General features: G+C 36.4%; 1 protein-coding gene across 1 annotated transcript; it reads left to right on the top strand.

Moving 5' to 3' along the window:
• Nucleotides 1-514: 514 nt before the first annotated feature.
• Nucleotides 515-18,474, top strand: LOC134585763 (T-box transcription factor T-like). The gene is made up of 8 exons (XM_063441225.1): nt 515-720; nt 8,196-8,460; nt 9,998-10,132; nt 10,898-10,959; nt 12,724-12,785; nt 13,330-13,506; nt 14,266-14,398; nt 17,497-18,474. Exons 1-8 carry the CDS (start codon nt 515-517, stop codon nt 17,756-17,758), a joined length of 1,302 nt encoding a protein of 433 aa, XP_063297295.1. The 3' UTR covers nt 17,759-18,474.
• The last annotated feature ends 4,308 nt before the right edge of the window (nt 18,475-22,782 follow it).

Raw genomic sequence — 22,782 nt, 5'->3', positions numbered from 1 at the left:
CTATGTTTTAACAGTGTCATAGTACAGTCACTGGACGTGTGATGTAGAATAGTAGATAAAAAAAAGAATTAAGATTAAAATGTCCCCAGGTGTGAATCTGTTGTGGATGTCAGTTAATTGAAGACACTTTTAGGGGCAGACAACCCATTTCCTCACCACCGCTGCGGGCTTTGATATAGGTGTAAACATTTGGAGATTTGCATAAGGTACCCTTGACTTGCAATTAACTCTTTAGTGTTTAAGGTGCTCCAATCAGAAGCTTTACTGACAGACATCAAAGAAAAAATTGACCAATGGCTTCCATCCTTTCCCAAACAGTAAGGTCTGCACACCTTGTCCATGACTATTTAATGGAATGTTGGACTTTTCAAGTTTTGCTGCTTGAATTAAGAGGATATTGTAGAATTTGATGAACTCCTGGAGGTCACATAGATAGCATCTGTCAGGAATATCCTGCTTGGATTAGCTACTTGTTTGTCTTTAATATTTAAAAAAAAAGTTTATAAAACAAAAAATGAGTATAAGCGCTGCAGAAAACTGTGGGAAGAATTTGCAGTGCCGAGTGGATCATCTACTCAGCGCCGTGGAAAACGAGCTCCAGGGTGGAATGGAAAAGGGGGATCCTACTGAGAGGGAGCTCAAAGTCACACTGGAGGACAAGGAACTGTGGATGAGGTTCAAGGAACTCACCAATGAAATGATTGTCACCAAGAATGGCAGGTAAGGATATAATATAGGTGAATGAATGATATTATTAATAATGCCATCACATAGAAAGTGTGTGAATATACCACATATAATTTAGTTGCATGTAACAGCAAGTATGTATCGAATGCATGCAGAATACGTTATTAATACAGTATAAGTAAAACATTGGAAATTGACCTAACTAAGCCCATAATTCACTAAATAATCAGCTTTGGAAAATCATTTGGATTTTACTCATGAATTCAAAACGAGGGGAAAAATAATGAATTGATTAATATGCCTTCAACACACGTATTAATTTTAAATGTATATTACTTGTTAAGGCAAAGGGCATTTGTTATAGTAACCAGGCACCAAAAAGTACTTATTAGTTTTAACAAAGATAAAATAAGATTTTTTGCCCCAGTTTACAATAGAGAGTAGATATATACGAAAACAAAAGTATTGTTGGGTAGAATATTTTTATTACATTATTTGGATGATCTCATTTGCGTGTGTGTGAGTGTGTTTTTTTTTTTTTTTTTTTTTTTACATATTCTAAATAGTTTTATAGAATAGTTGTTGCCTTTTTTTTCCCATCAGCCATTTTTTTCACGTGGCCTGTTACATTTTCTGTTACGGAATTCGAATAACTGAGAGAGATGCTAAATAAAGTGCGAATTGAAGGTGAATTTCAAATGTAAGGCAAAGTTGCCGAACTGTAAAACAAAAATCTGTCATCTAATCTTCCATTTCGGCTACTCTGGCCTCACACTTGAAATTCAATTTGAATTCTCACTTTAGTAAATATATAACACTTGCCATTTTCTTTTATAGCTGAGAGAAGACAGTGTATTTAAATGTATATTGTTGACTGGCTAGTTAATAAAGGGCTGCTTATAATCATAACTTTAAAATAATAGCTGTATAAACATAAATGTTTAATCATTGAATTGTGAATTGAACACTGGATTGAAACCTGTAGGTCAAAACATTTCCTTTGGAAAATCTCTAAAAAAAAAATTAACTACAATTCCCACATCCCTGAGTCTTGGTTTGGAAAATTGATTCACCGATGTGATTAATGATTTACCTGTTATTTCAACTCCACACAAAGGGACAATAGGAGCAAATGTTGGGATACCAAATGTGTGACTCCCATTAATCTCAGACAAACGAGTTCTGCGAAAAATAATACACGTTAGCTTCCCTTAAGTTATACCACATCATACATTATTAAATAACATAAGATTGTTTTCATGAATACAATTTGTGTTACATACATTATTCGCAGTGTCAAATAGCGCTGTCCTTTGTTGTGAAATCCAACATTAGTCTCAGATAAATGAGCATATAGTCACATAGTATCAAATAAATTGTTTCCTCAAACTATTCTATGTCCCATAATGCATTATAACCACACTGTAAACCTAAAGCACATTGAAACTGGCAGCAATATAACCATTTAAAATTGTCATCTGGAGGTACCAAAACCAACGTTTTGTTATTGATTGACATACAGTCTTTTATAACACAATATACGGTAAATAGAAACAGAAAAATATATATAATAATATAATAAACAATACCCACTCACACTACTATTGTGTCCAAATAAACACCCCCCCTCCCCCCATTGTTGTAATTTCTCTCTTCAATGATTTATAATGCAAGTTAATAGAGAAACATCTCCATTTACAATATTTCTATCTACATAGAATGAGTCTGCTGCAGGGTTAACATAACCTCTCATTGCACTGCCCTGTCAGTAAACCTTGGCCAGTCACTCTATGTGGTCCTGGCCTCCCAATATGCGTTTTGTAGTGTGCTTGCAGGAGAGTTTAATTATCGTTGCTTTTAATGAGTATGTTTACCCTCACTAGTGTAAATCTATATTAATAGCATAGATTCACTTTTGTTTGATTAGTTAAATTGCTTAAACAGAAACAGGAGAAAACTGGTTCTAATGTTATTTTATGGAGAATTTCTGCTGTTGGATTCCAAGACACTTTAAATTCTGCAAATTATTCACAAGCTGTACTTTCCTAATGTAATTTGTAAACGAGACAGGGGACATAGAAAGATTACCACATTTAATGATATTTTAACCCATTATATGTTGATTTACCTAGTGATCCATCACATAAAAGAACAAATATATGATTATTACATTGTAAGTTCGTTGGATGACAAAGCAATCATTGCTTTGACAAGATAATGGCATAAACAATTTTAGGACTTTAACTCTATGAAATGTCCTTTTTTTTTGGATATGACATGGAATATAATAAATTGCATCTCTTCAACCCCCCTCCCCTTCTCCTTACACAAAACAAAACAAACAAACAAAAAAATCCCACTTTTTATTAACATATGCCTTAAATAGATACTAGGCTACTGATTTTGAATACAGGCATCAAAATAATAGTTAAGCTAGCTGGAACAAAAAAACAGCATGAAATCAGCGAATATCTGGTTTATTTACTAAAGTGAGAGTTCATAGTGAAAACGGATTCAAAGTGAATTTCAAATTTATGGTCAAGGTAACCAAACTGGACAAATTCTAACTATGCTTTCATCTTCACTACACTGGCCTGAAATTTGAAATTCACTTTGAGTACTCACTTTAGTTATTAACCCTTACTTTTCATGTTAACTCTTTCATCACCAGAACATTTAAAGACAATTACCAGACATAAATACTGGATATTGTATCTATTTAACAAGTATATTTGAACCCCAGAATGGACACAAACGACTAAAAGATTATGAAATAAGCAACCCTTTTATAAATGGATTTGCTTCTATATTATTTTCTAAAAAGCAAAATAAAAAATAAAATAAATAAAATAAAAATACCCCTGTTTTTTTTAAAAAATGTGTTTAGTATGAGGATAAAATGAATGTGGCATTGGGAGAGGACTGAAGACATTATAAATGTGTATTAAAGTCCAGTGTATTTAAGGAAACCTTATTGCTTCAGCAGCAAAAGCTGTTCAAAGTACTTTAAAGCAGAAGAGTTGTTAGACCTCAAATTAAAGACAAAGGAAGTCATTGAGCTCAAAGGAAATAAAGGGGGAGGATAGTTCATTTCCTTTCTAACACCTCCTTTTAAATCACTTTATTTGTCTCTTGATGGCGAGACACAGAACGGGATATCCCACCCACAGAATAAGTAACGCTGGCTGGTACATGTCCAATAGGCTTTACAGAATGGCTCTCACTGTAGCAAGCAGTAATAATAGTCACCCAGTGTGTGCAATGTGTGTACTTTTACAGAGTACCATTATTGCCCTTATCTATCCATTTGTAACATTATTTTGTGGCTCATTACTTATCTTAACTATCCATTTGTAATATCATTCTCTTTAGCTTACCTTTTTTTTTTTTTTTTGCACATTAGACTTATATACACATATTTTTAATATATATATTATTTTTCATCTTAGTACCTATAGCGTTTTTTTTTTCTTTTAGAGTGGTGCTAACCTTCTTAAAACATCGTATTTTAAGTAGCTATTTGCGTAATCTGAGTTCTTACTAGTTCTCCACTCTCCAAAATATACATCCAATTTCATTTATTATTGTTACCTCGGGATCTTCCCACTATTGCCTTCTCACTAATTAGGACTTTTACAGCTATAGTCAGTGATGCCCTCTAATGGGCAAAAGCGGTACATAGTCTTACTATCAGCACCCAGAGTATTGTGAACTCTTATCTAAGTGACTGTGTGCTAATTTCCAATTGTCATTCAGCATCCAGTGAATGTGACAGGAATATCAAAGGCTCCAAACTGGTGAGTTTAAAGTGAGTTTGTAATCTGTTTAACAATGGGGCATGTTCACTAAACACAGAATTGTAGTGACTTAAAAAGCTTACATTTTTACATTGAGATTTTGAATGTCATACATTCTATTTTAACTACATTTTGCAGTTTAGAGTTCAATTCACTAAAATGTGCTATTTCATGAATAAACCCAATGTGTAGCTGATGCATGTTTGTTTATTTTGTCGATTGCTTTATTTGTCTATTAAACAACATTTTAGTGGGAGAAAATAGTGATAAAAACATCAGATTTAACTAATTTCTCAAATATACCGCCCAGGTGGGATAATAGGTGGATTTAACGCATTTCAGTTTCTAAACCAAAACCAAAATAAAAGCTTCACTTTGGGACAAATGGGATAGGGATATTGGTGTCTGTTTGAAATGAAGGATATACAGAGATGGAGAACTTTACTACCAGAGGCTTGTTAGCCAACTTGTACTGAGAGTTCCGCTAATATTAATTCTGTGCATAACTGGTGTCTGGGGTCAATACACATGCATTCTGGCAACAGGCAATCAATGGCCTCCTCTTCGTGCCACTGTAAGTCCTCTGTGTGCCTGACCACGAGAAATCCCTTTGTTGAGGACAATCAAGCTGCTATCAGAACTTGGACTTGATATGGGAGCTAAAGTAAGTTACCGCTTCGTTTAAAAACCAAAAGAAAAAAATGTTATCTAAATTTTAATTCAAAGATCTAAAACCTTCAAAAATGTGAAGCAAGCACTGTTTTCTTCTGTTAAAGGGACACTCCAGGCACCCAGACCACTTCTGCTCATTGGAGTGGTCTGGGTGCCAAATCCCACTACTCTTAACCCTGCAAGTGTAATTATTGCAGTTTTTTATAAACTGCAATAATTACCTTGCAGGGTTAACTCCACCTCTAGTGGCTGTCTACTAGACAGCCACTAGAGGTCACTTCCTCCTTCATAGCACAGATTATCTGTGCTAGAGCGTCGCTGGATGTCCTCACGCTGTGTGAGGACCTCCAGCGTCGCTCATTTCCTCATAGGAAAGCATTGAAAATAGTTTTCAGTGCTTTCCTATGGGGAGCGCTAATGCGCATGCCCGGCATTGCCGCGCATGCGCATTAGGTCTCCTCGGCCGGTGGGCGGGATCAGTCTCGCCCACCGGCCGACGGAGACAGAAGGAGGAGGAGACAGCGTCGCTGCCTCAGGTAAGTGACTGAAGGTGTTTTCACCCCTTCAGTAACCGGGGATTGGGGGGGGGAGGGAGAGGGTACCTCTAGTGCCAGAAAAATGGATTGTTTTCCTGGCACTGGAGTTTTCCTTTAAATGGATACTGTAGTCTGTAGTGCCAGGATTTAAAATCTGTATTCCAGGCACTATCGCTTTCCCTACCTCCCCTCTCCATTGTGCCCCCTCTCTCGGTAAATAAAGGGTTAAAAACCTTATCCCAGCGCCGATGTCCCTCGTTGCTGGGTCGATACTCCACTCCGTCTCTCCCCGCAATGGAAACAATGCTTTTCTATGGGGAATAAATCTGACGCCAGATACTGGACCAAAGATCCGTTTCAATTCAGAAAGCCCTCTAGTGGCTGTCTGGTAGACAACCACTGGAGGCAGACTTAGAGCTGCAAGGTAAACATTGCAGTTTCTATGGAACTTAGAAACTGGAATAGGAGGTCTTTAGTGCTGCAACATTTATATTACAGCACTAAGTGCAAAAGGGACAGTGCACCCAGGCCACTTCAATGGTCTGGGTGCCTACTGTGTCCCTTTACCTATTTATCAAATCATCATTTGTGTTGTTTCTTTTCTTTCTTTTCAAGAGTATGTGAATTTTCAATAATGCATAGAGTGTGCATACCTATCAATGACCCCAGTTCCCAATTTTATATTTTTTAATAGTAAGTTTTTGTTATAATTTAATATATATATTTTGAAAAAATCATCTGAAAAGCTTATCAAAAGGTATTACATCGGGTCAATATTAGGAAGTATGAACCCAGGAAAATGGGTGGGGATGAGGCAACCTAGCTTCAAGTAGTGTCAAAATGATCACTCCATCAATTACACATACTACAGTTGCAGTAAAATTGAGTTACACAGTTCACGGTTCAGTCAAAACTGGGTGCACTAATAACTACTACAGAAAAAACAAGATATATATATATATATATATATATATATATATATATATATATATATATATATATATAAATATACACAAACATATTTAGGGTTGCAAGTGATATATCTATAGTTTATGAATTAGAGAAATATAAACTGTATAACTGTATATATATACTATAGGGCTTTATTAAAGAGTGATGGTGTGGCAGACCTCGCTGCCTCTGGATTGTTATTTTAAACTATTTTTAAAGGCAGACTTTGAAGGCGTGGTAGAAGAGAGACTTGAATGGAATGGTGGAAGAGAGACTTGAAATGAAAAGGAGAAAGAAAAAATTGGAAGGAATGGTGGAAAGAGCACCTTGGAAGGAATGGTGGAAGAGAGACTTGGAATGAATGGTGGAAGAGAGACTTGGAAGGATTGGTGGAAGAGAGAATTGGAAGGAATGGCGGAAGAGAGACATGAAAGAAAGGGTGAAAGAGAAACATGGAAGAAGAGAGACATGGATAGAAAAGGGAGTCATATGGATGGAAGGGGGAGAGTCACATGGATGGAAGGGGGGACATTCACATGGCAAGAAGATGGAGAGTGGGGAGTGAGACATGGAAGGAAGGGGCAAAGAGAAACATTTAAGGAAGGGGAAGTTAGACATGGGTGGAAGGGAGATACGGAAGGAAGGTGGGAGAGAGACATGAAAGGGGTGGGGTGTCTGAGTATGTGTCTCTGAGTGTGTGTGTTTCTGTCTGTGGATGCGTCGATAGGCTTGCCTGTGTGCATAGATGACTGTGGTGGTGGGGTGGTAGCGGGGCAGCACTTGATTCTTTGGCCCAGGCAGCACAATATCTTGAGCCAGCCCTGGATGTGGCAGCTCAGGATTGAGAATTACCCACAACTTGCAACAGTTCAGTGAATGTTTAGCATCTGTCATTCGCATGCAGGCAACAGGTATCCAATGGTGTTACGTCCATCCTCCGTGCTGCACATGATTTCCCCTAGCAGATAGGGAAAGATATGTGAATGGATCGGGCTGGAAAGAGAACTTGGCTTGTACACTGAAACTTTTATGCTTTATTTATTTTTTAGGTTTGAGAGGGGGGCAAAGTAAGGTAGATTTACTCTAACCAATGTTTTTCCTTTAATATTGTTTGATCAGGACCATATGCTTTGCCATAGATTATGCTTTGGGAACCTTCACGGCTGGTGGGAAGATCAAAGATATATGCTGAGGGAGAACTTTGTTTTTCTCCTTCTACTGTATCAGAGCATTGCCATGTTTACCATGCCAATGCGCTAATACATACCCTGGCATTGGCCAGAATGAAATGTGGTTCTCCCACTTGACCACAGGAATCCAAATTTTCCCCTCCCTGGCCTAAGGTACGCCTCAGGGTGGAGGAATACACAAATTTGATAACAAATTAAGTGTGTGTATGTGTGTGTTTGTATATATATATATCTAAATAGCCAAAAAATGTCTTATTTAAATGCATGTTAACATATTTAATTACTGTGAAGTTATAGTAGGGCCTGCGTTCTCTATGTGAGGAAGAATCCCAAAATGTGAATGTTTTTATGTATGTTTTCAGACGAATGTTTCCTGTGTTGAAGGTGAGCGTATCTGGTCTGGATCCTAATGCCATGTACACGTTTTTGCTGGACTTTGTGGCAGCTGACAACCACAGATGGAAATATGTAAATGGAGAATGGGTTCCTGGTGGAAAACCCGAGCCTCAGGCTCCCAGCTGTGTTTACATCCATCCAGACTCGCCCAACTTTGGAGCTCATTGGATGAAAGATCCTGTGTCATTTAGTAAAGTCAAACTAACCAACAAAATGAATGGGGGAGGCCAGGTAAGTCATCCAGGCAAAACATCAGTTTATTTTATGTGTACAATAAATTATTTGTTCTTTTATTTATGTAATCACTTTTGATTTTCTTATAGCTTATTATAATAATCAATGCATTTTTGTGAGCTTAATTTCTTTAGTGGTTGCAGGAGAAGGGAAATGTGATATCTGATCATGCTTTAATACATAAGAGATTGTGCTTAAATACATAAGGGTAGATTTATTAAGGCAAAACAGGAACTATTTTGGGGCAAAGCGTTTAGAGACATTTTTTTTGGCTTCTATGGCGAGTGCTCATTATTAAGCTTTTAGCTTATTCTCCCCCCCCCCCCCAAATAATACCTGTTTTGGCCATGATAAACTTCATTTGTTGGGTTTTAAGAAGTTCGTTATGAAAGTGCTGGTATTAAATAGTTACTCTAACCATAAGACAGTGTTTTAATATTAATTTAAGAAATACTGTTTTTTTCCTGTACTGTCTTCCCTGGTCAAAGTTAAATACAAAAATACATAAAACCAAAGCCTAAACTTACCTCTGCTCTGAGGGCAAGCTCTCCCTCAGCTTGATCTTCCTCCATTGCTGTCACTCGTCCTAGTTGCAGAAGAGGTATGTAGGGGAAGGATGGGCTAAAGGGAAGACATGGGCAGCATGTGGGGCGCAGCATGCCTCTGTTGGCTGTCTTCGCCAGCATGCACAGAATTCACATTATCCAGTCTGGAACTCTTCATAGTGAAATGCTGCCATTCAGGCTCCAGGCAATATGACCACTTCACATAAACGAACTGGCCATGATTCTTACAGAACCCTCTATCTAACAGGGTTATTCACAAAAGTATGAGTTAATGGAAAAACAGAGTGAATTTAAATTAATTTAAAACTTTTAGGTCAAAATAGATTATCTGGAGACGTTTCCAGTTTGGTTATTGTTACCTAACATTTTGAATTCCCATAGAATTCCTAACAATTTGCACTTGAGTGAATAAACTGGCTAATTTCTCAAAATTCTGGATAATTCTCAAATTCCATTTGCATAGTATAACCTATTAATCAATAAAAGGTTTGTTTAATAAATGGTGAATTTCATAATTCAGGGCAATAAGGCTTCTCAAGTTCTGACAAACACTAATATACCTGAAAATCACTTGGTAAGGCATAATGCACCAGAACTGTACAAATTCATACAACTCGTATTAGATGGGATATATCTATAGCCAATATTTTCTATAGGCAGTGTAAATTCAGTGACCGACACAGGGTTTACAATACCCTTTGGGCAACTGACTGCAAATTTTTTTTTCACATTTCCATATCTGAATTGCTTCAGATTTGTAAACGTGCGAGCAGTGATTCTAGCTCAAAGCTTTTTAACCATGATAAGAAATACATAATAGGGAAAAAAAGGACCAGGCCCCTTCCATATGATGTGTAATGCTGGCTTAAATGAGTGGAAATATAAATTACAAATAGTGCTTTGCTTATCCATTAACATAACACACATGAGGTCTGCACTATTGTGAAATGTTTTCTTTTTTTTTCCAGATAATGCTAAACTCTTTGCACAAATATGAACCGAGGATTCATATAGTAAAAGTTGGTGGATCTGAAAGAGCAATCAGCAGCCATTCCTTTCCTGAGACGCAATTCATAGCAGTTACAGCTTACCAGAATGAAGAGGTAAATTATATCAATTAGAAATAGAATTTTAACTGCTTCGACAAATGTATTTGTTCCTCTTCTATGTACATAATATATCTATTACACACACACAATTTTGGTACATTGCTAATTAACAAACTAACCAACTTTTAGCTTAAAATAGCTGATTAAGAAACACAAAACAAAAATAATTCTTGGTTGTGTTTGTGCTATTTTAACCCCTTAAGGACCAAACTTCTGGAATAAAAAGGAATCATGACATGTCACACATGTCATGTGTCCTTAAGGGGTTAAACTACAAAATACAAAGTTAACTTTTCTTTAAAACTTTTTTTTGATAGATAATTTTCCAAGCTATGATCTCAATTCTAATGTGTTTGGATAAGCTTTTCAGTTGATTGATTTATCTATAAACATTCCCATAGGCTTTAATGGTGTTTTCTGTAAATAAATAATTTGAAAAGCGTTTCTAACACATTGCCATAATTTGAAAAATCTTGTCTCAAAATATTAAATAGAGAACTATGTTATCAGTACATGCTATTTTACAGTATATTTCAACTCGATGGTAGAACAAGCATACTGTGCAGGAAAATATTTTAAAAATTTTATTCATGTACATGACTATATAAGATTTGAAAAATGCAGTTCACAGGAAACACTATAGCTAATTATCTCCAATTATTTTTTTTTTCTGTAATTTTCATTGAAAGGAAAAATGTATATACTTCTCAAAAGTTGATGCTATCTTTGTCATCTGACGCACATATTTTTCGGTTTCAGATAACAGCTCTTAAAATTAAGCATAATCCATTTGCAAAGGCATTCCTTGATGCGAAAGAAAGGTAAGATTTTATTTTATATTTGCTATGATGCTTTTAAATGTAATATATAAAATTAAAATGGCTAATTGTGTATGTTCTTGCAACGTAATCTTCATTTACATGTCTCCAACTAACCGTATTTTCTCTCATTCAAGTTATTTTTGTAACTTGAATGAGCTATTGCACACTTGTTGGGCATAGTGGGTCCTCTGGTAGATGCTCATCTTCAGTTCTCTGACAAACAAAGAAGTCAAGAATAATGCTGCCTAGTGCTGAGGTTCCACATCTTTTACAATTGTACCCAGTGAGAGTACCATCACTTACCAGTCATAGACCAGCAATCCTAACAATAGCATTGCTCTGAGCTGTGGGAAATTGAGCTTTGCATAACTTGTTTTAAACTTTTTTGTTACCAGTAAAAGTTTGTGTAAGGCAGCTGTGCAATGCAATTCTTCCTAGTCACATTTCTGAAAGGGGCACACTGGACCCCTAAAGCACGGGTCCAGTGTGACAAAAAGTGCAGATTTCAATAAAAATTTACACTTTTATAAATTAACATTATTACAGCCCCCTGGCTGTCAATAAGACAACTAGTTATGTTACATTTTGGTTTGTTTAGCTCAGTGGAGCTAAACTCAAGAGGAAGGCAATTGCCCAGAGCACGTGTCTTGCAAAGACTTCTCATTTAGCTTCATGTCTGCAATTGGACAGCCATAAAGAATTTTGGCAATATATCTCCATGGATAAAACTAGAACAGAAACATTTTTCCACATTAAAATGGAAAAAACTGATGGGCGGGCAAGTCACAAACATAAGCAGACCCTTATTATCAGAGGTCCCTGGAGACTCTGACTTTATAGGCAACTCCCTCAACAAAAGCACAGAAAATTATCCCTATATTACTTGTAGTGTAATGAAGTACCATGGGACGTCAAAGAAAACTTCATCGGAGCTAAATGGTTCTGGTATCAAAAGATATCGTAGAACTGCTCAGAGTCGGCCCGCAGCAGAGGTTTGTTAAGATGGCACCTCCGACTCTGCATCTGAAGTGACAAAAACGTAGATGCTGAAAGATACACAAAGCTAAGCAAAACACGAACCAACCCTGCTCAACAACTGAAACTGATACCCACTAAGCTCTGTGATATACGCAAAACCAAGCCATTCTTCCCAAGATCAAACCATGTGCCAGACCAGAGAGCATCAACATCAGTAACTACGTAAACCACCTTTCACAAAAGACTGTGACTACACAAATATCAAGACCGAAATTTGTTGCCTGACATGATGATTTACTGAAACAAGGATTTTTACCTTTGCAATTGTTCTTATCTGGTTTTTCTTATTTTTCTTTATTTTGTATTACTCACACCACATTTATGGTAGAACTTACACTTGCTGAATTGGCAGCTTCTCTGAGAATAAATGCCTGGCTCCCGACATACTTACATTTCCCCCGTAAAAAAGCGTATGCACAGCAGACCCGTACAAGCTTTCACTTAAAAAATGTTCAACCTCTAGCTGACGTTCCTTTAATGAGATAGCAACTATATATTTTTTTTTACTTATTTGTCTAAAGTCATTTTAATGTTTATACATTGAATTTAAAAGTGGCATTATCAGATGTTTTTGAATAGTACAACCTATGCTACAATAAAAATCTTAAACTGAAAAAATAAATTAAAAACATATTGCCATAAGTCAAATGATGTTCAAATTAATCATAACATTGAGCAAAATGTGAATGTATTTTTTATTTGATCAGTTATTTTTTTCTTTAACAGAAGTGATCACAAAGACATATTGGATGATGGATTGTATGGTCAACATTCTGGTTACTCTCAATGTAAGTAACATTTCCAAGCAATACAACTAAAAACACTATTTAATAAATGACAACATTTAAAAAAGTACTTTAATGGAATGCAATGTATGTATATGCAAACGATACATCTAGCTGTGACAGGGATCTCAGCTGTAATACCCAGATCAATGAATGAATTCCCAACAATTGTTAATTTGTCTGCGGATATCTATCACAGTGAATTTAACATTCATGGAAAAAATCTCCAAGTCATCTATGCTTCCAGTTTGGCTATGTACTTTGAGATCATTTACTGGGTTGTTTATTAAACTTATATTTGTTGGGAACTCAGAGTGCTTTTGCATTGGTGATCTGACAATATTTTGGATCCAACTGAACCTTTGTTAAACCTGAGACTTTTCTGTTGGTGGTTTCTGTAATCCGGGGGCACCTGAGTGTGATGCATCTCAGACACCTGCCTCAGTGCATCCCTGGTTTATATGAAAACTAGTATTACTCATTTGAGAACATGTTATCTATGTTTGTAAAATTTCTATAACACTTCTTGTAACACTTTTTTTGCTAGTAGGTAACTGGCTGATTCCTGGGACTGGATCACTATGTTCATCATCTAATCCTCATCCTCAGTTTGTGCCACCCATATCGCTTTCCTCTTCTCATAATTGTGATCGATATTCACCTCTTCGGAATCATCGTCCAGTTCCATATCCTAACCCATACTCTCACAAGAACAATACTTCAAGTGAGTGCAAGATAAATGGAATTTATGGCTACACTCAAATCAACAGCAGTACAAATAGGTTTTTCAAGATTCAAAACATTTGCTTTGGGTTAAAGGTTATTGTCTTAGCTTGCATGTGTGTATATATCTCTATCTGTTAATTTATTAATAATTGCTGGATTTAGAACTCAAGTTACTATCTTGGTTCATACTTTAGAAATACATTTAAGATAACACAGTGACATGAATTATTTAGGTCACATTTACACATCTATGCCACAATCTAGTAGTGCTTAGGTTTTGACTCGAAAAAAGCGAAATAATTTATTTTGTGACTTCCAATCAGTGTAAAACCTCCATGGTGTAATAAATCCTAGTTATTTATTATGAGACGCATGTTGTTTTGTTTTCAGTAGGGGGAGTGCAAAGAACTGAAGTGTGGCAAGTCAATGGAAACCAGTGAAACTATCAGTCATGTTGCAATATATCATCTCCTTTTATATCTTTGCCCCACTTTTCAGAACATAACACTTTGATAAATATTGCCAGTAGACTTGGAATTGAGCAAATACTATTAAACTATACCTTCAATACAAAAAAATTAGGTTTCATAAGGAGTCAAACCAAAACCTCCTAATGATGACATCTAACAGAGCTTCAAATTGGACCTCAATCATTGAGAAATATTTTGTATGCTGTGTTTGGAAATATTGCATGTTTGTCTAAGAAATGATTTTATGCATTTCTTAATTACACCGTTTTTTTTGTATTTTTTTGTAGCACCAATAGCAGATAATTCTTCTGGCTGTCTTCCAATGCTTCAGTCTCTTGAAAACTGGTCTAACCTTCAATTGCCTGCTCATGCTTCAATGCTGCCAATGAGTCACAATTCAAATAGCCCAAACAACTGCAGGTAAGTTGAATTCCTAAAAGTTTTAGATATACATTCTCCGTAATTAGCAACAGAAGCCATATCCATGCCATTTTAAATATCCGAGAATTACAATCATTGCCTCGAAATGATCTAATTTATGCCATAATTGAAGTTGACTGGACTGACATTGTGGTGATTTGTTTTAAAGCAGAATTGTCACTTTTGAGATTTTTTACAGAACCCAATAGCTAGGTAAAAGCTACAGATTGTTTTTATTTTACGTGGTAGGATTTTTATAAAAAAAAAAAATAAAAAAAAAAAAATAAGAAAATGTTTATATCTAGGCCGGTAAAATAGTTCTGTGGGCTAATGCATCAGCAGAATCTGTTCTAATCCTTGGGTCGCAGGTTCAAATCCTGGCAGGGTTGACTCAGCCCTTCATCCTTCCAAGGTAGATAAAATGAGTCCCATTAAATTGGGTGATAGTAACAACACCTGGATGTTGGGCTAAGGTAACATCCCCAGGATGTACTTGGAAACCAGAGTAATCTGAATGTACCTTTCCTGGTTAAATACTTTGTTATTGTTATTATTATATTTACATGACATATGGGCATGGATTGTAAACTCACCATTTTGGTATCATATGTGCGAGTGCATTTGCGCCTATGACACAATTGAAGTGTTCAAGTGTTCAATGCTTGCACTGTGTTTTTGTGGCAATGTTTGAGCATGCATTACTGGAATAAAACAAAAACGAAAACAAGAAACTGTCACTTCTATAAGAATGGATGGTTCTGTCAGATGGAGTTTTTGTTAATTTTTTTCATTTTTTAGCAACTTTGACCTTTATTCGAGTTAAGGCTCAGTTACTTTGTATATTTGGATTTTTACTGTATATGACCTAACATTTAAATATAACGAGAAATATAAATAAATATATAATGAAATCGAATAATAAATATAATACAATAAATTAAAAAGGAATGATGAAATTCTCACCAAACAAATTAAAATAATTTTTGTTAAATAATTCATGGCACGGTGTAATATGTCACGTGTTGTTGTTCATCCAAGGTTGTATATACCTCATTTTAAGACCTGCTAATGAACAGATGATTGTTATTATGTCCTGATATATAAACCCATAGAATTCTTTATTTTTCCTGTGAATGTAAATGCATAAATTAAAATAAAAATGGATCCAGAGCTCTGTTATTGCTTACTGAAAATGTACATGTTTGATTGGTATAAACAATTTTCAATGAATCAATATTTAGAGATGCAAGGCCCCTGTTTCTCAACCTTTTGACTGAGGCTAAAAAGCTAAAAATCTGAGTCACTTTACCATTTTCGGTAGGTCCAATTGTCTGCTTTTGCCAGGAGCTCTGTACCACATGTTTTCTGGATCAATACATCCTTCCCCACTTTAGATATAAGCATCTAAAGAAAGTGAATTACTTTTGACAAATGTGAACCACAGGCACATTCTCCCAACAGAGTGTTTCTGTAAAATTATATATTTTGAAACTGGGGTGATATTGTTATTCAATTCCAAAAATGTTTTAGCTATATTTGGTCTAACTTAGCATTAGTCTCTTGCATCTTTTGCTAAAACATATTTAGCAGTAAGATTAAATTGCTTTTATTACACATATTACACAATGCATATAAGACTATTGGTGTTCCAAAATAAACACTTTTTATATGTGTATGTATGCAGTGGTGTATTCTGGTTTTGTGCTGCTCTAGGCATGACAAAACCCAGGCACCCCCCTCCAAATATCTCTTCCTGACAGACACACACCCTCACTGATACATACACTGACATACACTCAATTACAGATACACAGTCATTGTCACACACACTGTTTAACCAACACACTTTCATTGAAACATACACATTCACAGAAATACACACCCACTCATTCACAGTTACACACACACATTCATCGACAGACACACATTCACCAACAGACACATACACACTCATTGACAAGGCACACATGCACACTCACTGACAGAAATGCATACACACTCACTCAATGTCAGACACACATACACTGGGACACACTCACTGACAGACACACACTGCCAAAAACATATACAACAGTCACTGACAGACATATGTGCACTCAGTATAAGACACACACACATTGACCGACAGACACACATACACTAGCTGACATACACTCACTGACAGACATACACATTCACTGACAGACACAAACACTCTCAGTGACAGACACTCATACACACACTGACAGACATGCATACACACACTGACACACGCTGAAACACGCATACATACACTGACAGACACACATAGTGGCAGATACAAACACTGACAGACACACATACATACTCACTGACAAACAGGTACACACTCTCACTGACAAAAACATATGCACTCTCACTGACAAACACACATACACTCTCATTGACAGACTCACTCTCACTAACAGACACACAATAACACTCACTTACACACACACACACACACACACTAACACTCACGAACAGATGAACATTAACACACTCACTAACAGGCGCACACACCCCCCCCCCCTCACTAACAGACACACACTAACACACTCACTAACAGGCACAAACATACACACACACATTCTCACTAACAGACACACACTAACACTCACTAACAGACACACTAGCACTCACTAACAGACACACACACTCACTGACACACACACACACACACACTCACTAACAGACACACATTCACTAACACCAGTCGGCCAGCACTTGGGCCCCCAGAACAGGAGGCTGGCAAGGCATTTGCCAGGGAGTTTGGGGGGCTTTTCTTTTTGGCACCCCTGAAAGTGTCGCAAAAGGCAAATGCCTTGTCAGCCTCGCGCTAAATACACCGCTGTATGTATGCTATTTAATAAATATGGCTCTCGAAAAGCCATATTAATCAAGTAACTGTTGATATAAATATATATTTATTTCTGCAGTAAGGAACACTTTTTTTTTTTTATAACAAATGCAATTTAAATTTTCTACTCTAGTATGCCAATTTGTGGCACCCCAACACTGTACATTTAGTCTATAGATATAACCTTTTTGGATTGTACATGTTGATGTGTTTGTGTTAATTTTAAACATTTACATTACAGCCAGTATCCCTCCCTATGGTCTGTGAATAATAGTAGCATTGCACCAGCGTCCCAGTCTGGAGGAACGTCAAACAGATTTGGATCGCAGTATCCCAGAAATTCTACAGCTCCTTACACATCACTTCCACATGATGTTCCCTCACCATCCACAGGTTCCCCTTTATATGAACATGGACCACCAGCAGATATCAGTGACAACCAGTATGATGCACATTCCAGATTAGCTTCCTCATGGCCTCAAGTCACACCTCCTTCAATGTGAATAGAAAAACAATGTTCCTTATAAATATGTATTTGGACTAAATATTAACAGTATTTAAAGAACTGGGCATCCAGAACTGCTGCTTTGACACATGAGGTGACCAACTGCAGGGCAGAACATACCCTTAATGTCCAAGATGTATGTAAGCTACCACAATTTAACAGTTTAACAAAGGATATAGTGTTTTCAAAGTATGTTATCATTAGTGTCGTGTCACATTAGATTCAGGTGGCCTTTGTTACAGTTGACCTTAAGGCTGCAGTATATACAACATCCAATTTACTTGCAGATTCACAAAAACAATGTCTTCGAAACCTCATAAATGCATCTTAATACTAAATGTGAATGGTCCTGGAAATCCTAGCCTCTACAATTCCTTGCTTTGCTCAGTCTCTTTTTCTCCCTGAAAATGTGTTGGTCTATAGAAAAATCTTGCCAACTAATTCCTTATATTATGCTTTACAAATTCCTAAAGGGAATCAGATTCTAGCTTCACTCTCACATTACCTAGGTCATTGAAAACTAACCTTTTTAAGGGAGAAACATCTTGAGTACAATTGATAATACTGAGGTAGGTGATCAAGTGAATTTTTGTCCTCAAGTCACATGACCAAAGAGCACCGATAATGTCTAGTCAGAAAAGCTTTCATACACTGACTGAGCTCAGTCATTACGTTGTTCAGGGCACCTAGTGAGTTCTAGATTAAAGCTCTAGATATTGGCATGCAAAATGAAAGGTAATGTTTTTATGAACATATTACTTTTATAAACCAAAAAACAAAATGATAGAGTATGCAGTGAAAAAAAATATTTATTACCTAATATTAATATGGAAAACAGAGGTTTCTCACAGGTGAAACATATAAAGAAAAAATATATATAAAGTGTAAATCCACATGGATAAAATTTGCAAATAGATAATGATTCCGAAATGACAACTCGCATAAAATAGATCCAAACCTGGCTCTAGATAGTGTGGCAGTTGGTGTCGTAAAAAGGTTCCACCTGACCTTCAGGATTTTTTGGGATGGTGACTTCAAAAGTAAATACAAGAATACTCTAGTGCAGATGGTAATATAGAACAGGGATATTAAGATAGAATACATTGTCACAACACATGAATTAGAGCCCATACATTGTGGTTCTGTGATAAATGGCAATGTGCTATATAGGGATAGCACCACCCTTTGTAGAAAGTGGGAGCACAGCCGTAAACTTTAGGCAACTCAATCAATATTTTCTGTAAAAGAACTTTATTTCTATTGATATAAAAAAAACACTTTTAGCTGTACATATAAAATAAAAGTAGAGTAGCAATAAAAGCATAAGTCCTCAGTGAGCCTCCAATATGTGGTTCGCTGCATACATCTGCTTCCTCAGTCTGTGTTTAGCTCCTATTTGGCTCTATATCATCTATATAAACAATGATTTCCAATGCCATTTGGGAATCATTGTTAAGTTGTATATAGTATCCATGTGGATTTACAGTATATATTCTTTTTTTTTATATATGTTTCACCTTCGAGAAGCTTCTATTTTTCTTTAGTTTTTGGTCTGTTTTTTTTTTTTTTTTTAAAGGTTTTTTAGCACTATATTTCTGTGCACACCAGAGGATTGCACACTGGTATTTGTAATGTTTCTTTCATCATACACATTGTATACCATAACATTTTGTTGTTTTACATTGCTTTTATGCTAAAACTTCACAGAAATATATTGACAATTGAACTTTATACGTTATACATATTTTAGCAAACATGGTTACATGGATAAAATGGATATTTTAGGTTGGTTTTCGAATTTTTGTTTTCTTTAAAGAGATTTTCATTTTGGCTCTTGCTGGATGACTTTTTAGATGTTATAATTAGTCTGTTTTAATGTGGTTGTGTTTTTATGGTCATTTTGATTGGAAGGGAATATCTGTCCAGATATGCAGACAGAAACTATCTTTCAGCAATCGTTGGCTATTTACTACATCCACCTGACAAGTCCTTGTGATGAACAGCATACTCATTTCAGAACATGATATTGTTATGATGACCATTTTCTCTTTGCTCCTCTCAGTTTTGCAGACAAGTTATTTTTTGGGGGTGAAATAATCCATCAGAAGCTGAATTTTATATTTTACCTCTTTACTCTGGGCAGGGTCAATGTGTACTTATGAAGGAAAAAGAATCATTGTCTTACGTCTGCTTCTAATTTCCCGCAATCACTTTCTCTTATCATACTTCCATTAGACATGGAGCTATGTTATTTCTATAGACTATTCCTCCATATGGATTGATCCAGTTACAACTTACTTCTCTGTGACTTTACCTGGAAAACATTGCTTTACCTGCAGCCTTCCATTGGGAGTCACAGGTCCATCTGTGATGTTACATACATTTTACCCACTTACTTTAATGGTTTAGCATTGGTGTAATTTTGAAAAAGTTTCCCTACTTTGCTCTACAGAAAATAGTTCAGAATATCAATAATCCTGATCCATTTTTCTGTAATGTTGTATCGCAAAATGTAAAAAAAAAGTGTAAATACTTATTCAAGGATGTACATAAATTAAATGTAAAGATTGACAATGGAATTTTGTTAAATGGATTTCTTTGTAAGGGGAAATGCAGTGATCTAAAGATTAGATACTGTAATATTTTGCAGCTTATTTTATTACAACAACTGATGGAGATTTATTTATTTTTCAATAGGTCTTTTCATATGTTGTGTTAATTATATATGTATTGTGTATATATCTTGACGACTGCTGTAAGACAATTTTATTAAATAAATAAAGAGATTGTGTTATCAGATGACATACATGGCTTTTTATAGGACTGCATCATTCTTAATCAATGAATAATTTACTATTTGCTGAAAGTGTAATTTTTTTTCCACATAGCATGTCTCATTCTTTTGATTGTGAGGTGCAAAGCAATATCATATTGTCTGTTTCCTAATAGTATTACCCTTACAGAAAATACTTTTATGGTGTTGTTGTGACAAGGAGAAAGTGCTTGCATAATGCTACAGAGTATCTGGCCATGTCAAGTAATTTGCAAACTTGACATGAACACTCCTTTGTTTTTAGTATCTATCCTTCCTGGGTAGAAACAGATTAAGGTTGCCCAGGTTCCTAGGCAGGTGCCCCATTGGAGGCCCCCTCTAAGAGCCCTGAGCTTTGTTTCTGTGAATGAAATAAAGATTGACTGCCTAGAGTCTTGGGCATAGTGTCTCAACCTCTGTGTCCCCCTACATGCATATGTGAGCATGTACTGAGTGTGTGTGCATAATTGTGTACTGCCTGACTGTAGTATGTATGCATGTTTATTGTATGTACTGTGTGTGTGTCTTTCTGGGGATGAGTAGCATCTTGAAGATTCGTAGATGTGGGTATATAGACCACAAAAGTGGAACAAATTAGGAAATAATAATGTGCTTATGTTAGAACCAGAGCAAATAACAAGAAAAAAGAGTGCACTTACACTTTTAGGAGCTAAATTCAAGCTCTTGTATATGCGCTTGAGCGTTATGATCTCTGCTTATGTATAAGCTTAAGCACCGTCTTGCTTCATGTGTGTTTCTGTCATGGCTACCCTACCGAACTTACAAGTATAGGTCAGGCATAAATATACAGAAGTATAGAATAGAGTAGAATAGAATCACCATCTTTTCTAGGAGGAGGCAAAAGATGGGCATAAGGAGACAGAGACAGTTCAGCCATGATAGGCATTAGACGGGGTGGTACAGATGCTTGGTTCTTAGGAGTCAAATAAGCCGTGTGTATTAACACAGTCTGTAAAGTATGAGTGAATTGGTCAATATGATGGTCCAATTCTTTTACTTAAGCTTCACAATTAGCCATCTATTTACCTACACTTGCATGTTCTATGGCCCTATCATAATTTCATGGTTACCCTACCCAACTTAAAAGTATAGGTCAGGAAATGGTAGAAACAAAGGAAGTTGTAGAATCTTAGACATTAGAACTATTAGAATCTTAGAATGGCCAATATAATTAGCTAAGTCAAGATTACAGAAGTCAGAGGAGTCAGTTAACAAGCCAAAATTGAAGAGCCAGAAAATATGAGGAACCAAGAGGAAACCTCAATAGGGCAAATACAACTGGGGCTAAAACTTTATTTAAACCATATGGTGGACACTGATTGGTGCACGTCACCCATGCGACCTCAAAAGTGCAGAAAATGGGTCACAGTAATGACACGGCACTGCCAGAATACGAAATGATGCTAGACATCATATCAGCATAAAAAGTGGGGCGTCACAAGCGTGCAGCTACGTTCTTTCTATCAGTATTGTTCCTATCATTTCCCTCCCGATTGGCACATTAGGCATGTTCGGGAATTTGGAATGCAAGCGCTAATCGATACTTTTGGCTTAGTAAGGCCAGCATGTCGACTATGTAAGTACTGCGACAGTACCTCCCACCAATGGGTGAGATACTATAAACCATGGGAAAAGCAAGAGTCCAGTATGGACTGAACCTCAAACTCCTCCTGTATCTCCACAAAGAGACAGGTTCAGTGAATCAATTACATAAAAGGGTTTTCAGCAGAGAGGTATGAAATTAGGTATACGCATTCCTTTAGGTAAATAAAGAGAATACGAGACAGTATTGATCCTATGAAGCATCTGAAATGGGCCAATGAATTAAGGAGCCAGTTTAATGAAAGGAACTCACAGACGGATATTGCGGGTCGACAGCCAAACCCAATTCCCTACCTGGTAAGTAGGAGCCACATGACAGCACTTATCAGCCTGAGCCTTGCGCCATCTAAAAGCCTCAACCAAAAGAGGCTGTACCTGCTTCCAGGTGTTGTGTAAGTTAGCCATATGTTCGTCCACTACCAGCATTCTCTGTAAAGAGGAAGGACCGTAGTAACTAGGCCATATAGTTAAAAAATTGGACTATATCCAGAGGATTCATGGGAGGCATTGTTGCAAGTAACCTCAGCCCAAGGCCAGCCCAGTCATCTTGGTAGTTCAAGAAAAAACTGTGTGTAATGTTCTAGGGA

The sequence above is a fragment of the Pelobates fuscus genome, chromosome 2 (assembly GCF_036172605.1).
Source record: "Pelobates fuscus isolate aPelFus1 chromosome 2, aPelFus1.pri, whole genome shotgun sequence".
Classification (NCBI taxonomy): domain Eukaryota; kingdom Metazoa; phylum Chordata; class Amphibia; order Anura; family Pelobatidae; genus Pelobates; species Pelobates fuscus.
Note: the sequence above shows the minus strand (reverse complement) of the source record. Positions and strands in the feature narration are given on the sequence as shown.

Bases quoted from the DNA above. Each gene is read 5' to 3' on its own strand.
- LOC134585763 (XM_063441225.1), top strand. From the start codon at position 515: ATGAGTATAAGCGCTGCAGAAAACTGTGGGAAGAATTTGCAGTGCCGA. The intron at 10,960-12,723 runs GTAAGATTTTAT...TTTCTTTAACAG, and splicing joins TTCCTTGATGCGAAAGAAAG to AAGTGATCACAAAGACATAT. The intron at 12,786-13,329 runs GTAAGTAACATT...TTTTTTTGCTAG, and splicing joins ACATTCTGGTTACTCTCAAT to TAGGTAACTGGCTGATTCCT.